The sequence below is a fragment of the Ochotona princeps genome, chromosome 14, assembly GCF_030435755.1.
Source record: "Ochotona princeps isolate mOchPri1 chromosome 14, mOchPri1.hap1, whole genome shotgun sequence".
Lineage (NCBI taxonomy): Eukaryota > Metazoa > Chordata > Mammalia > Lagomorpha > Ochotonidae > Ochotona > Ochotona princeps.
In genome coordinates, this window is record NC_080845.1 from 31,820,784 (window position 1) to 31,836,674 (window position 15,891).

The window sequence follows — 15,891 nt, forward strand, 5'->3', positions numbered from 1 at the left end:
CTGGCTGATTCCCATGCCAAGGACTCTGGGTTTGTAATACAGGGTGCTCACAGAAACAATTTACTCAAAACGTCTTACTAGCTGGCTAAATCACAATCTACTTTGGTGAAGATGGCAACTGCACCATGAAAGGTGAAACTAATATGCAGGAAGTAACATTTGTATCTATAATTCAAGGTGATGGAGAAGATCAGGTGGACAAGAATATTCAAAGACAACTTTTTCATGGAAGGGCTAATGAATGCTGTCATCCAGATTCTTTATAGAAAATAAATGAACCGGGAACCTATGTTGTATCCATACAGAGAAAAACTGGCCAGTAGTTCTATCAGTTGTTTTCAAACATTCATTTCATTGGAATCACCTAGAAGGCTGGGTCCCACTCCTGAGTTTTGATTTAGCAGGTCTGTAGCGGGGCCCAAAATTGGCATTTATTATCTTTTTCCTAAAATTTACTTTTATTGAAAGGCAGATTTACAGAGAGGAGAGACAAAGAGCTTCCATGTGCTGGTTCACTCTTCAAGTGGTCATAGTAGCCAGAGCTGAGCCAATCTGAAGCCAGGAGCCAGCAGCCTCTTCCAGGTCTCCTATGCAGCTGCAGGGACCTAAGGCTTTGGGCTGTCCTCTACTGCTTTTCCAGGCCACAAGCAAGGAGATGGATGGGAAGTGGAGCAGCTGAGCCATGAACCAGTGCCTACATGGCATCTTGGCACTTGCAAGGTGAGGATTTGGCCACTGAGCCATTGCTCCGGGCTCAGGAATTTGTGTTTCTTATAAATTCAGATAATGCTGTTGGTTCAGGGCCCATACATCTCAGAGGATCAATGCTTCTCCAAGACTGTTAAAGTATACATCCATGTATAAGTGTGCAACCACACACATACACTGTAAATTGTAACAACTTGCTTAATTCTATTACTAGCTCCATAAATGACATCCTTGCCACCAAATGGCCAAAAAGAAGACCAAATCAGGGAGAAATGTGAAGGGTGGTAACCTAAAGACGCACACTAAGAATATAAGTGAGTGAGTCTGAGAAACATGCTTGGCTGTTTAGTAGAGGCAACAGAAAGAGGTACATAGAAAAAAAGGAAACAATATTGCACTTTGAGAGTCTATTTTGAGACAGAACTTCTGTTTCTGAAAATACTCTCTACACCTTCATGTCATGCAAAATTCCAGCCTCATTCTGCTTCCAACTGCACATTTCCCCAGAGTCTTCTTAACTACGTCTATGGATTCATTTACTATTTATATCACAGGTTGTCAGCTTTATTCAGATAAAGAACTGTCTTTGATGAGTTGATTAATTATATTTATACCGATCCTACCTATATATATTTTATATCCAATTCAGGCCATTCAGATACTATAAGCTCATGGACAGATAAGGACTATGTTAGCTAGGCATCCAGCCTCAGCCCACATTTCATCCTGAGCACCTGCCTGCATATCCAAGAGTCTACTTACTGTGTTTATTTCAGTGTCACACAGCTGCTTCCAAATCCACACAAACTGCAGAGTAACTGCTTAATGAGTATGAATTTTCCCTTTGGGACAGGGAAAGTGTTCTGGAAGTAGGTAAGCGGTGTTTGCACAGCATTCTGAATGTGCTGAATTGCATGTAATTTATGAATTTAGGAGAATTTTATGTAATGTATATTCTACCATCATTGCAAACAAAAAAAAATTTTTAAAAAACTACACATGCAAACCGTACTCTGTTGTCTCTATTGCCCAAGTCCTGTCTGGGAACATCATTCACATTACCATTTGCCTACCTGCCCACGCCAGAAACCTGAGTCATCCCTGACAATGCTCTCTTTCTGCCTCTGTTGTCATTAATCAGGAAGTTCTGAATATTCTCCACATTAACAATGAATTAACTTGGAATAATACCCTAATCAAGAAGACAGCATTTTTGAAATACTGCTCTCCATAGAGACCAGAACCAGGTCCTTTAAAAACTGTTAAAGAGAGAAAAACGGATCTTGGCCAGACCCCATTAGAGGGTCGGGACTCTGTGGCGGTACAGGTGTTCTGCTTGAATCCTCTTCCCAGGATCCCTTTGGCACAGAGTTCATCCTGGGGTCCAGCTGTTTGAACGACCCCCAATCCCCAATCAGAGCATTACAGCAGCCAAAACCAGTCCACTTTTCTTTCTTTGGATTTCCATTCTCCCCAAGAGGCTCAAAATATTAGCTAAGAAAATACCCCAAATTCAACATCAGGATTGCAAACTCAAATGCTATCAGATGCCAGGCAAATCACATAAGGCCTCGTATAAAGTAACAAAGGCGGGGTCTGTGATTAACTGTGGTCAAATCATTTAACAGTCGTGTTTCACTCCCATCACAAGATGTTTTAGGGAGACGCGAGCTAAGAGATAGACTATTTTGTCAGTTCTCCAGAGTCAAACTGGACAGCTACCAGGGAAAACAGATAGAGATCAAGGCCTTCAGCAAGTGCAGGCTGAGCAAGTGGTGTGAGGGTCCAGGCTCCCAAGAAAGCAAGGTGGAAGGCGACAACCTTTCGGTGGGCGCCCCCTTTGGGCTCCTCTTGCTCACCGTCGCCGTGTGGCCATCGACTCCCGCGGCCTCCATCTTACCGCATCTTTCTGCGCAAGTGCAGGGCAGCCTCAGGTCCGACTAGAGCGGCACCCCGCCCCCACCTCGTGCGCGAGCCCCTCTCCGCCACCGGGCGCCCGCAAGGAGGGGCGGCCTGCATGCTGCAGCACCTGGAACTTGGGACAATGGAAAGACCCCACCTTTGGGCAGAAAAACTGGCTGATGCAGAGTGCAGTGGCGGCAGCCAGGACTGGCAGGGTATCTCAGCTAGCTGCCCAGAGCGTATGAGTGCAGAGCCGCGTGCCTGGCAGTCTTGAAGTTTCCTTTTGGAAGCTAGAAGTAGTATGGCAATCTGTGGGGCAGGTAAGGAGAGGCAAAGCGCTTGTGGAGAGCGCCGGGGAAGGAGGTGGGGGGCAGGTGAGGAGGAGAGGATTCCGGAGGCAATTTTGAGGCAGAAATGAAATAAGCTGGCTTTTTTTGGTGGGGAGGGAGGACGGGACAGTAGGAGGAGGGAGTCTTAGATTGACTTGGGAACTGAATGCAGAGATTTGTTTGGTAAGCAATGGAAGTGGCCTTAGTGTGAGGTCCTGCCCTCCCCTGCTTCCACTGTCTCCCGAGTAAGGCCAGCACAGGCAGAAAGCAGCACTTGCTCCAGCACTGCTGCTTCCCACGCAGGAAAGGACTCACTTATTCCCCAGTTGGGGGCACTTGTCCTGCAGCTCTTCTTCTTTGGAGAGATCCTGAAGGGCAGGCCAGGTGCCCTCACGGAGGCGACTCCGCTGCCCTGCCCCATGGCAGCCTCAGCCCCCTGCAAGGCAGATCAGCCCTCAGGAAGCTCCAGCCCTGTTCGTCCTCATTGTCCAGGCTGCGTTCTGCCCAAGTGAGTGTGCGCAAAGGGGCCAGCGTGGACTAGAACTGACCAGCACACGGCAGCTCATCTGCTCCTCAGAAGCTCTCGCAGGGAATTGATGCCCTAGGACCTGCAGCACTTACTGCCCGCCCCGTGGCAGCTGCACCACTCTGCCACCAGCCCGGTGGGGACTGGGGGTAAGGACACGAGTGTGAAGCAGCAGAAATCTGTCAATATCCCAGACAGCATTTCTGGGCTCTTCACACTTAAGCAGAATTACTAGATGCCAGAGACTGCTAAGATAATTTATTAGACTAGTCTACAATCTCCTCTAACAATGGCAAGTACAGTAATTAACAGCAGCAGAGAAGTTCGGTTCCTTGTTTCACGTCATGGTCAGTACTGCGGGTGGACAATGCCAAGTCCTCAGGAAGTCTGCCAGGCCGCTGCCCAGGAAATCGAGGGCCACATCACATTGCTGAGCAAGGGCCCAGGAAGTCCACAGACCACTTGAAGAGTCTATCTCTGAGCTCACAGGGAGCAGTGACGCTGCCCTCCACCCAGTCTGTCCAGGAGATCAGAGTCCAAGTGCCATCGTAGAACCGGACAGCTGTGACGCAGATGAAACGGGGAGACGCCAAAGGCGAGATTTTTTTTTTCCTGCAAGGTGGAGGACAGCCCGAAAAGGCAGTGGCCCTGGGGACAAGGACTCTCTTGAGCTAGGTTTCCTGAATTTTGGCTTTGTCCAGGCCTCCCCAAGAAGAAAATGCTCATGGACCCTTTAGTTAAGCCCTCAAGTACAAACTCGCATCCTGATCAACACGCCTCTTGCTCACAGAAGCACATTATGGGAACTATTGGTTGGGCAGCCCTACTGCTGAAGTTCCAAAGAAGCATTCTGCTCAGGGCTTCATAGCACCACATGGACCTGGTCCTAATTCTCAACAGGCTGAGATCTGAGGGAAGGGATCCATCTCTTGTTTAGCCTCAAATCCTTGCTCTCCTTTCAGTGACATGAAATCAGTGAATTCTGCTCAAGGGACAGTCTGAATTTTATTCTGTGTCTTCTTGCTCTGGCCATACTCTAGCTTACCTCACAAGGTCCAGCTGGACCTGTAAGCTCAATTGACTACCGGGCCAGCCAGGCACCAGTGTAGGCGTGCTGTAAACTTGTTCTTCTACAGATTGGTCTGTACGTGTCTGACTGGAGACAAACAGAGAGAGGTTATGTAGAGCGGACAGGTGTCTGCCAAGAATGGCCGACACTCACTCAGTGATGTCCCTCTCTGGACAATCTTTCTACCTGGTAATCCCACAGCCTAGCTCCTGGCACTACACACCTGCTCCTAAGCTATATTCTCACCACCCTGAAATTTCCCTTAAGTATCCTTAAGTGAAGGGGTTAGCCTTGGCTACAAGGACCCTAAGCTGGCTACGTAGCTAACTCCCTCTGGCCCTCACTTGGGGAATCAGTGCCACCTGGTTGGCACATAAGCCGAAGATGTTCAGCTCCCCTCCTCCGTGGACCGAGACTCTGATTTGAGTTTCACGAATTCTCGGGCTACTTCGTCATTGCTCCTCTGAGACAGAATCCGGAGAATGGTCATGCCTGTCTCATCCATGTGGATCTTCCGGCCCAAGGGGCACCAGCAGGCACAGCTGCCTTTGGCTGCCACATCCCTCAGAGGCATCACAGCCAGCCCTAGCACACGATCCTCCCGGGCAAAGCAGTAATCCTTCACGCATATCTGCAACTCATAGGCCTCTGGCCCCTCTTCGTTTCCCAGGAGGCTGTGAGCACAGGAGCAGAAGGTGAAAGGCCAAAGCTGAGAGTCTTCAGTGTACTTCACCCCAGCCTGCCCTCCAGCCCATCCTTCCTCTCCCCTTTTTAAGCCTTAGCATCCAAAGCACCCCTATCCCAGAGTCCTGCAGGTCCACCACCCTGTTACTTACAAGTGGAATGTCTCATTGTACTTGGGGGCCCAGTTGTTGCTTTTGGACTTGGTTGTGAACTTCCTCTTCTTGTCGCTTTGGTGTGGGCCCACCATGGTCACTTCCACGAAAGGCCGGAACATACCTGCCGTCTGCCACTTGAGGTCATTGGCAGCCACCACTGTGCAAACAAAGGAAACCTGTGATGGACCCCACCAAGTGCTCCTGGCTCTTGAACCCCTGAGGACATTCCCCTCTGAGGGCGACTGGGATGAGCAGCTCATGCCCTGGACTGACAAGTGAGGCCACTGAGCAGAAACTGTGAACCATCCCACTCACCTTTCACCGTGACCTTGTGCTCCCCAGTCCCAGGATGGGTAAACAGGTCCACCTGAATAGAGACTTCCCCCACAGGATCATCCACACCAGACCCTGAGGAACAGATAAATAGATGACACCCCACCACTGAAGAACTCCAGGACTTAAGGACAAATTATTCCATTCCATACTGGAGCTTTCTATGCTATACCCTAAAGCAAAAACCAACGATAGCCATGGGGAGGTTAGGGAATGACATAAAGGAAAGAAGGGGTAAAGAATGAGGCTGTGTATTATTATAACACAAGTTAAGCGACAGCGTCTTACGGGAAACTTCTTTCAGAAATGTCCTAGGAATCTTTGAGGACCCCCAAAGCTCTCCTAAGCCCAAGAATTTTTCATGGAATCTTTGGGAGAGGACAGTAATGTCACCCTATGTCTGTGTCCCTTAATGGAACAATGTAGTTTCTTCTGGCCAAGAGCAGCACCCTTGGCCTATCTCCAGAATCCCTGGAGGTCCTGCTTGGGAGGCTGCCCTGCTCAAAGAGACTTTATCTGGCTCAAATCTGAGCCCGTGCACAGGATCACAGTCCAGCCCCAACTAGGGAAAAGAGCCAACACAGGCTCTCCTTAGCAGAAACCTCACCTGGTTCTGAAAAAACATTACTATCCTGTACCTCAGATTAAAAAAAAACAAAAAAAAAACAAAAACAAACGAACAAACAAACAAAAACCCTTTGTTGTGGTGATGTGGAGGGATTGGGGGGTTTCTGAGGCCAGGACAAGAATCAACAAGAGAACCCATTTCTGGGCCCTAGGAGTACATCACTGCAGGACTTGGGATAATACCATCCAAACCTTGACACCTGGCTCTACCTCCCCCAGCATAGGCAGCTCATTCTAACTCACAAGGGTCTGTGTGAGCCCATGTTAGAATCACACCTGCCTGGTGTAGCACATACCCTTTTCCGGTCGAATGTCCTCATTAGCAGTAAACCTAATACCTTTCCCGTCATGCACTGAATGAGAAGCAAGTCAAGAGGTAGTAGCGGCAGCAGGACAGAGAAAGAAGAATTAGTCAGAGGTTTAAAGAATTAATAGAAATTCAAAGCATCCCCTGCATGTATTCTGAGGGAGCCCAGAAAAGGGAGAGGGTGGATAAAAAGTCTAAGGGCTGAGAGCAGTGCCTGATGTTCCACAGGAGACTTCACTGGGTTGGAGAGCACCCTAATCGTTAGCAACAGCAGCACAGAAGGGTATCAGACCAGCATAGCAAAAGACAGGCTGTAGGCTTTTAGCTCCTAGGCCCTTAAATGATAAAGCAACAGGCAGAGAATGCATGCGTGCATGCGCATACACACATGTCCCATACCCTATGTGTTTCCACTTCTGTTCTTATCTCACGATGAGCCCCTGTCAGCATCCCCTTGGCTCTTATCTCATACAGCTCAATGCTTCTATAAAGCTTTTCTGGCTTAATTCAGATCTCCCCCAATGTTATGAGCATTTATGTGTATGTATTCCATGCCCTTGAACAAAGCTCATAGCTGCTGCTTTTGCTCTCTCTTCAACCCACCCTGAACTGAAATAAGAACCAATGGGTGAAATGGGGCTGCCTTGAAGCTCCTCTCTGTTTTGTCACCTCTGGTCATTTCTTGTCCAACTGTCCCTCTGAGGTAAGCTCTGTACCCTGGATCCACTGTTCACTGAGGCCTAAGTCTGTCTGTCTTTCTACCAGGTCCCATCCTCTGACCACCCAGCCAAGCAGTAAAAAATGGGTCTGCAGGAGCTCCAGGCTCAGGTCAGAGTTTCAGTCTGAACCACATCTGCACAGACAGACCTGACTAGAGACAAGGAGGGTTTTCTGAGGACAGGCAGTCACTGGGAGAGAAACAGCTGCCTGAGGTTGTGTGCCTGAGCATCCTCCAGGAGGGTGGGGCTCAGCTGTGCAGTGCCCCACAAGGCACCTCCCACCTTCATTTGAAGCAGCTCCCTTCATTTGACTCATCCACATCAGTCTACACAATCTTCTGGCTTTCTCTCCTGAGGAGAATTGCCAGGAAGGTTCCCAAAGCTTGGAGCCCTACTGAGTGTTGGAATCACTCATTCTCATAGCTTTCTCACACTTTTCCTCCTTTTCCTCCACTTACCAGAGAAGGCATACTCCATGAACTCAATAAACATGCAGTGGCCAGGTGATGTCTGGGAGAAGGGAGCTCTGACCCATCACCCAGGCCTTGATAATGGGGTAGGGGTAAGTATCAGGGACCCTCAAGAAATCCCAAGATTTGGGCCCAGCATGGTAGCCTAGCAGCTAAAGTCCTCACCTCACAAGTGGCGGGATCCCATATGGATGCCGGTTCTAATTCCAGCAGCCCCACTTCCCTGCTTTTGGCCTGGGAAAGCAGTAGAGGATGACCCAAGGCCTTGGGACCCTGCACCTGCGTGGGAGACCTGGAAGAGGCTCCAGACTCATAGCTTTGGATTGGCTCAGCTCCGGCCGTTGCGGCCACTTGGGAGTTGAATCAATGCACAAATCTTCTACTCTGTCTTTCCTCCTCTCTGTATATCTGACTCTCCATTAAAAATAAATCTTAAAAAAAAAAAAAAGAAATCCCAAGATTTAAGTTTTAAAGGTTCTCTGAAGAAGTTAACTAGATCCTCCTCAAGGACTAGAAGACATTGACTCCAGGGGCAGATGTATGGCAGGGAGGGGGTGACAGTCCTTGGGCCTTACCCTGGGCAAGCTGTGAGCGGACGAAGGTCTTGATGAGCGTGTCTGTGGTCTGTGTGTACAGAGACAGAGCATAGCGGAGGGACTGCAGATCTGGGCTCTTCTCCAGGAATGTTTTCTTCAACCCATTGCCTCCTGCATGGAAGTATTGCTGGAAAATAAAAGTGCAGCTGCTACTGCTTTGTCCCCTTAAGAGGCGGCTCCCCCAGCAACCATCTTCAGATAATTGGGGAGAGGACTGTGAGAACAAGAGGCCATTTGATCATCCACAAGATCGGGAAGAGCCCAAAGCCAGTCATAGTCTCTAAGGGGCAGAGTACTACATGAGTACTTGGCAGAAGTGGTGGGGGAAGCCCCCACTCACGGAGGTGGCATTTGAAGGTCTATTCCGACAGGTACAGCCTTGGAGTGCGAGAAGCTGAGGCAGGGAGAATTGCAGTTTTTGGAACCTCACAGAACCCAACGATCACAATGTACCTGTCCCATGTGTCTTCACTGATGGTTTGTATGTTTTTGCCTTCTTGCCTTAACCAATCCTGAACACCCTCAATGTAGGGGCCATATCCAAGTATGTGTCCTTGCTGGGATACAGGGCATCTCCTTGGGGTGTGGCATGCAAAGAGCCTATGACACACCTAATCTGGCCAAGCAGGTGGTGCCAAGATAGTCTGGGAAAGGGGGTAGGTGAAAGTCTTCACCTTGATGGTGTCCAGGGCGAGGTCGAGGACGGCGCACTGCTTTGGGGTGAGATTCCGGGTTTCCTCTCGCACCATGTGGTCCTGGAGCCCCAAAGAGAGCAGAGACATCAGGACAGCCCAGCCAATGGGGTTGGCTACAGGAGCATGCTCCTCCCCATCCTCTCCACTTCAACCTCCTGAAACTCAAACTGTCTTTCTCTCAGGCACCCTTCTCCCTCCGGCCTCAGGAGGATCCCCCCCCCGAGGCCGGGTACCTTGAGCTTGGAAAGCTGGCTCAACTCTTTGGCAGCAGTGAAGATGAGCTGGGTGCCCTGGCAGAGAAGAGGAAGCAGTCAAAAGCAGAGGACTCCAAAGTCCACCCAGAGGCAGGGAGTGAGGGGAAGAGACACACGGCAGGGAGCAAAAAGGAAGTGCCCTTACCGTCTGGTCAGTTAGCGGGGGCAGGACAATCATCCTCTCCATTGTGTTCATTACCACACGCCAGAGCTCCTTCAAGACCCGCTTCAGAACTGTCTTCTCACACACAGTGGCAAACAGTGTGAGGCTGTGGGCCCAGGCAACAGGTGAGGCTGGGGGCAGAATCTGACGGCCCCTTTGCCAAGAGCCTCCTCTGATGGCCTCTCCCCATGGGAGGGTCCCGAGTGCTGCACTCACTTGGCATCCAGGAAGTCCATGAGAGGCCGGAGCACACCGTCTGCTTCCTGAGCCACAGAGGCCCTGGCATTGGGGGATGCATTCCCCGTGCCTCGAACCTGGCTCAGGATGTCTGCCATTTGTCGAACGCACTCATCGATCCGCACCTGGAAACTACACGTGTGCCCGTAGTGCAGCTCAGTCCTCCCCAGGCACATGACAACCCCAAAACAGTGTCAGCTGTTTGGTCTCACTTACATGCTCATGGTGAGGCCCCAGTAGGGACATTTAGATATGGAGGGAGCTGCTGGGTGGTGGAGTGATGGAGAGAAGAGGGAAGAACCATGCACCTGCAGCTAATGAGGGAGGATGTGCAGCAGGGGCTCTGGGACTGGGTGGGACCACACCCGGCTCTGAGGGTCATATGTTTGGGGCCACTGACCTGTTTCCAAACACCGTGCTGAGCTCATCCAGAACTGTGTTGAGTTTCACCTGTAGTTCCTTCAGACTGTCTGCAGCTTCAGGATCCAGCTGCAACCACAGGAGGTGGGGCTGGCTAGGCTACTTCTCTGACCCCTCTCTCTCCTCCCCAGACCCCACTCTTCCTTCCAAGGGACTTGCTTCAATGTGTCTCAGGTTGAGCCAGCCCACAACCCAAGCTGAACTCCTGGCCTACTCAGCCAAAACAGAGTGGGATTCTGCAGCCACAAGCTTGAGAATAAAGGACAAGTACAGTGAGTGACCCCAAGCCCTCAGACCTACCTCCTTGCCTCCCATGGCCTCAAACATCTTCTCCAGCTGCACTCTCAGTTGTTGCATGTTGTTCATCAGAATGCAGGGCTTGAAGGACAAGATGGAGCTACTGAGTCTTGAGCCCTCCAACATAGGGCCCATTAGCCTCTGGTCCCTCTCTTCACATGGTTTCAAAAGCCACAAGGCCTTCCCATATCACACAGGTCACTCCTTAAAGTCTAAGATCTAGAGCCAGCTCAGACAATTCTCTTTGAAGGAAGATGACAAGCAAATGCTTGACGGCTGGGTGTTGCATACTCAGGTAACTCAAGGTATTCTAACATTCTATCTTAATTTGTTCACTAAACACCAAGAAAAAAAAGGCTCAGCAAAGGTACAGCTTAGTAGACAATGAAGAATCACATGGAGGCTCAGGGGAATTCACAGTCAGTTCTCTATTTTATGGCTTAGATTGTAAGTAAAGCCTTCGCAGGAATTAGGAATTGGGTGCATCTCCTTGACCCTCAGCTCCAAGAATATCTATAAATGCAAGAAAGGCTCAAAAGTCCTCCACATCATTTTTCTAAGGGGCCCAGGACCCGAACCTACCAATTTCTCCTTTGTGCAGTAAGCTGGGAAGTCCTTTGATAAGATGTCTGCATACTGCATCAGCACCTTCCCAATGGTCTGGGAAAAGAGGAGAGGAATCCTTAGCTCTTCCTGTAGGATCTTGCCTGAGGCCACAGTCTCATCTCAGAACCATAACAAGAGGAGGAACACAGAGCAGCATCACTCAGCCCCAGACATACATGAAGGTGAATGGAGATTGCCTGAAGGCCACGGCAGAGGAGGGCTGAGCTCAGGCTTGGGGCTTAGCTGTGAGTTTGGTGGTACTACAAGGGAGGGGTCAGGGACAATCATGGTCACCTTTGCAAATCTCCTCATGTAGTGGGCCAGGATGCTGGGGTCTGGGCATTCCAGCTTGCGGATAATCTCAAAGCTCTGGTTGAGCTGTGTGAAGACATCCACCACGGAGCAGGAAAACAGCGCGTGCTCTGATGTCTGCTGAAACTGGGGAGGGTCACACAGAGCATCACCATCCACAGCTGGTACCCTTTCTTAAGCCTGTTCAGGCTCTAAAGGGCTCCAGCCAGCAGGGATGACTCAGTGGTCATCAACAGTCTTCCTGGCTTGCTCCCATACAGCTCAGGTCCCGGCTTACCCCATCCTTCTTATCTCGTTCCAGGGCCCCATGCAGGAATTCCAGTGACACGTCCTCATTCTCATCCAGCCACTGCAGTACAAATTGCTCAAACCACCTGTAGCCACAGCAGGAGAACTGGGGCTGGAGCTAGTGGAAGGGGCATATACCATGTGCTTCTACCAGACTGGGGTTTTCTGGAAGGCAGTCTCCTCTTCCTACAGCAGTGCCTGGAATGGACAGTCTCAAGACTGGCTTGCTGAACTGAATCAAAGAAACTAGCCCTGCCCACCCAGGAGGGCCCTTTTCCCTTCCCTCTGTGGTGCCCACAGAATGACTCACGCTGGATATTCAGGCACCTGCCCCTGGAGGGCAGGTAGATCCCGCACATATTCATTGTGCAGCCATTTCACCTTGAAGTGCAGGTTCATGTAGTCAGCACTCTTACATAGTCGATCTTTTTCATGCTCTGGGGGAAGGGGAGGAAGGCTGGGTCAGGTCTCAGCAGATCTGGTCAGATGGCTCTAGTGGGTGTCTTAGAACAATGGTGATGTTCATGGTCATTTTCCCATTCTGTTTCACAATCCTCCAGAGGCCTGACCCAGATCTTCCTCCCGAGGGATTGAGCCAGCCTTGCTGAGCAAGCCTACAGTTCTTCCGGCTCTACTTTTGGCAAGTGTAAAGTGAGGTTAGCGGCCTCTGGTGAAGAAGAGGAGACAGTGCTGTGGAGCCAACACTGATTAGTGGGAAGAGATGATGGCTTGTCCAGGGCCTTTTAAGTCCTACTGGCGGAGCCATTCTCTTAGGCTTAAATGCAGAGATCAGCAGGTGGACACAGCATGAATGGGTCAATGACAACTACAAAAGAGTAAGAGACACTAAAGTGGGTCTAAGATAACAAAGAGGAGTTGAGTAGGCAGATGTTAAGGTAATCTTCAGGTGAACTAGAAGGGCTTCAGGACAGAGAGAACAAGTAGGTAAAAGCGAGCTCTTAGGGAAGTATGCAAATAGAGTCAGTGTATAAACTATGGAGACACCACCAGAAGAACTGCCCAGGGTTTGTTGTGCTGCAGAAAACAGGATGTTTATTGTTCATATGAAAGGTGATCTAGCACAGTCTCCAGAGCCTTCTGGGGAATTCATGACAAAGATCACACTGAAATGACTGACATGGAGCCATACACTGGTTCTCTTCCTCTGCCCTTTACAGTTGGAGCATTCACTTAAGTGGATTTTGTGTTGACTTACAGCATAGTGGTAAAGGCAAGGAAATGAGTGCGAGTTCTAAGCAACTGAGAAGGAAAAGGTTTATGGCCCTGGGACCTCTATGGGTGATGCTCCTCCAGGAAAAGGCTCAACATCACTGAAGAATACAGCAGATACTCAAAGAAGGAAATGAGAACCTGGGGATCAACCTCAATAGGCTTTGGGTGTCCCAAGAATTTCCTCTCATTGGTACTGCAGGAAGCATCATCCCAATTTGAGGTTACTTTGGCAGTCTCTCCTAAAAAGCAGTGAGCCAGAGAAGAGGGAACAGAAAGGAGTAAGACTAGAGGCGAAGGGACAACAACCAAAAGTTCTTACCACCCAGAAAGTGGACTTTTCGAATACGAATGACAGTGGTAGCTTGTGATGGAACAGAGACACCAGTGAGCCAGAGACAGGGGAGAAGTCAAGAACATCAGAGACACAACCCTCTTGCTCTGCTGTCCTTCAGCTAGTCTGATAACCTCAAACGTAAAAATAATGTACTCAAAGTGTAGGCAGGGTTGCCCCCTCATTGTATGGCTTCCTAACTTTTTCTCCTAAGGGGCTTCAAGTTACCACATTTACATGTAATCCTTGCTTTCTCTGTCAACCCACAGTCTGGTCCTAAACCCCATTTTCTGCATTAGCTTCTTGTAGCGTAAAAACACATGGATGTCCAAACACAGGTCTCACTTTGAACTGCTCTAACAGATTCCACAAAGTCCTTCAGTAATGCTGCTTGTTGGTTGATTAGGCTGTTGGTCCTTCAAGTTGAATAAGCACATATCCAGTCTCCAGCTGCTGACTTCCTCTTCCTCTCTCCATTCATCTTTAGCTAAGGAGCGTTCTTTCAAATTCATGATTTTAACTACCTGGTTTGCTGATATCTCTCCCCAGATCCCTGTTTGGGGTTGATAATGTTCAGATAGGTTTTGATGGAACATCTCACTTTGGCCCGGGTTTAAGTATGATCCCCATCTCTCACCATTGTTAACATCTTCAGCTGAGGTTGGACAGAGAATACCAATGTATTGTACCCTCTTTTGTGGGGCTCAGCATCACTCTCACATCTTCCTTTTCCATCTTCATTCCTGTCCAGTTAAATCACCAACCTCTACTGATTTCACTTCTAAAATGTCCCTGCAATCTATCCGCATCCCGCTAGCCACACTATCACCTGCCTGCATCTTATTACCATCATCTCTAACAACAGCCTCTATTCCAGTCTCCCAGAGGCCAGTCTACAGGATAAATCTGCTCAAGTTAATCCCTTACTTGACATACATCAGTGGTTCCCAACATGGTCTGAGCCCAAAAGCCTACAGTTTACAACCACCCTGTCCTACCTCTTCAGCCTTCAATCTCTCATCTCTTTCTGTGTCTGAAATCCTGGTCGTGCTGCTGCAAGTAGTTCTCCCACCATTCCAGCTCTCCCTAGATTCCTGAATCTTACAAATACTGTCCTCTATGTGGAATGTTCTGTCTCCTTTCTTGTCAGAATCACCTTCCTTCCCCATCAGCTTAGTCCTATTATTCTTCAAGGGTCTGCATGCATACCACTTCCTCCAGGAGGCCATTCCAGGTACTCTGAGTCTAGGTTATGTGGTTCTCCTGTGCCACGCTGTGCTGACTCTTTCTGTGATACAACTTTCCAATGTAATCGCTCACAAATATGCCTGTTTTCCAGACTGGTCTGTGACCTACTCAAGGACTAGTGTCCTACTTTATTTATCTTGAAAGGGCTCTATCTATCAGTCTCCAGCATTTAGAAAATACTAAAAAAAAATCTTGGAAAATGGAGTGCAGGATCAATTGCAAAGGAGAAGCACATATTTTAATGTGTTTGTCAATGTTTATCACACTGAGATGGACATTTGGCATAGCAATTAATATGGCACCTGGGATGTGCACTTCCTTCACTGGAGTGCCTGGCTCTTCTGCTTCTGATCCAGCTGTCTGCTACTGTGCACTTACTAAGGCACCGACAATGGCTTCAGTACCTGGGTCTCTGCCATCTCTGTGGGAAATGCAGGTTGAGCCTCGGGTTTCTGGCTTTGGCCTGGCTCAGTCTTGATTGTTGTAGGCATTTGAAGAGGGTGAATCAGAGGATGGAAGCTCTGCCTGCCTCTCTGTCTCTCTGCCTTTCTAATAAAATGAAAATAAGTTACAATTTCTTTTAAATTGATCAAGCTGTGTTCATGTTCTATTTTATTTTGCCTGAATTACACCTCAATACAATCAACTTACAAGGACAGCATTTTTAGCCTTCTGTTCAGAGCTAACCCTAATATCACCCTGGCCCTCAAACCCCTTTCATAGGCTAACAGTCACTAATAAGTCCTATTACAATCAACTGTTCAAAGCCCATCTGTCCCTCTCCATTTCTCTGCTCTAATCCTAGTTCCGGTGCCTTAGTTTTACAGCAGTCCTTCATTATTTGCATTCTCTAATTCTAGTTTCTCTCTGTCCCAACTGCCCCTAACTTCCATCAAGGTGAAATCTTAATAAAATTCTTCTTTGTTCAAGTTATACCTCTGCTCATGAGCCCATAATGGTTTAATATTGCTGTTGATAACTACATTGGTTCAGTGCTAAAGAAGTGTCAGGCACTATATTAACTATGTTTATATAGATAGTCTTAAAAGCTCACGGAAAATACATATTAAGAAAAAAATGATCATTGATTCCAAATTTTTTATATCAAATAAACTTATTTTTTAAAAGATGTATTCATTTGAAAGGCAGAGTGATAGAGAAAGAAAGATTTTCCATCTCATGAGTCATTCCTCAAATGGCCATGACAGCCAGAGTCAAGCCAGGCTGAAGTTAGGAGCCAGAACTCCTCCTTGGTCTCCTACATAGTGACAGGAGCCCAAGGACTTGGGTCACCCTTTGCTGCCTTCCAGTGCCCATAAGCAGGAAACTGGATCAGAAGTAGACCATTGAGGGGATGTATCAGAGCTGGGCCTCCTCAGCGG

The 15,891-nt window shown here is 48.7% G+C and overlaps 2 protein-coding genes across 11 annotated transcripts in view; both read right to left on the minus strand.

Annotated features, from left to right (window-relative positions):
* LOC101522617 (phospholipid-transporting ATPase FetA-like) overlaps positions 1-2,657 on the minus strand; it is a 106,408-nt gene extending 103,751 nt beyond the window's left edge. For both annotated transcript variants that reach the window (XM_058672696.1, XM_058672695.1), the window contains exon 1: positions 2,568-2,657. The gene's annotated coding sequence lies outside the window, so the exon portion shown is untranslated. The remainder of the gene's footprint in view (positions 1-2,567) is intronic.
* A 1,615-nt stretch (positions 2,658-4,272) lies between these two features.
* Positions 4,273-15,891, minus strand: part of UNC13B (unc-13 homolog B) — a 213,076-nt gene continuing 201,457 nt past the window's right edge. For 5 of the 9 annotated variants that reach the window (XM_058672175.1, XM_058672174.1, XM_058672171.1 and 2 more), the window contains 14 exons: positions 12,008-12,134; positions 11,687-11,783; positions 11,392-11,535; positions 11,074-11,151; positions 10,495-10,572; positions 10,175-10,263; positions 9,754-9,906; positions 9,520-9,643; positions 9,354-9,410; positions 9,100-9,180; positions 8,405-8,552; positions 5,689-5,781; positions 5,371-5,530; positions 4,273-5,208 (listed from right to left, as the gene is read on the minus strand). In XM_058672175.1, the coding sequence (XP_058528158.1) occupies positions 4,923-5,208; positions 5,371-5,530; positions 5,689-5,781; positions 8,405-8,552; positions 9,100-9,180; positions 9,354-9,410; positions 9,520-9,643; positions 9,754-9,906; positions 10,175-10,263; positions 10,495-10,572; positions 11,074-11,151; positions 11,392-11,535; positions 11,687-11,783; positions 12,008-12,134 (1,715 nt within the window). In that variant the 3' untranslated portion in view covers positions 4,273-4,922. Of the gene's footprint in view, positions 5,209-5,370; positions 5,531-5,688; positions 5,782-6,588; positions 6,687-8,404; positions 8,553-9,099; positions 9,181-9,353; positions 9,411-9,519; positions 9,644-9,753; positions 9,907-10,174; positions 10,264-10,494; positions 10,573-11,073; positions 11,152-11,391; positions 11,536-11,686; positions 11,784-12,007; positions 12,135-15,891 lie in introns of those variants that run through there. The other 4 variants (XM_058672178.1, XM_036496707.2, XM_058672177.1 and 1 more) reach the window with 2 other exon arrangements.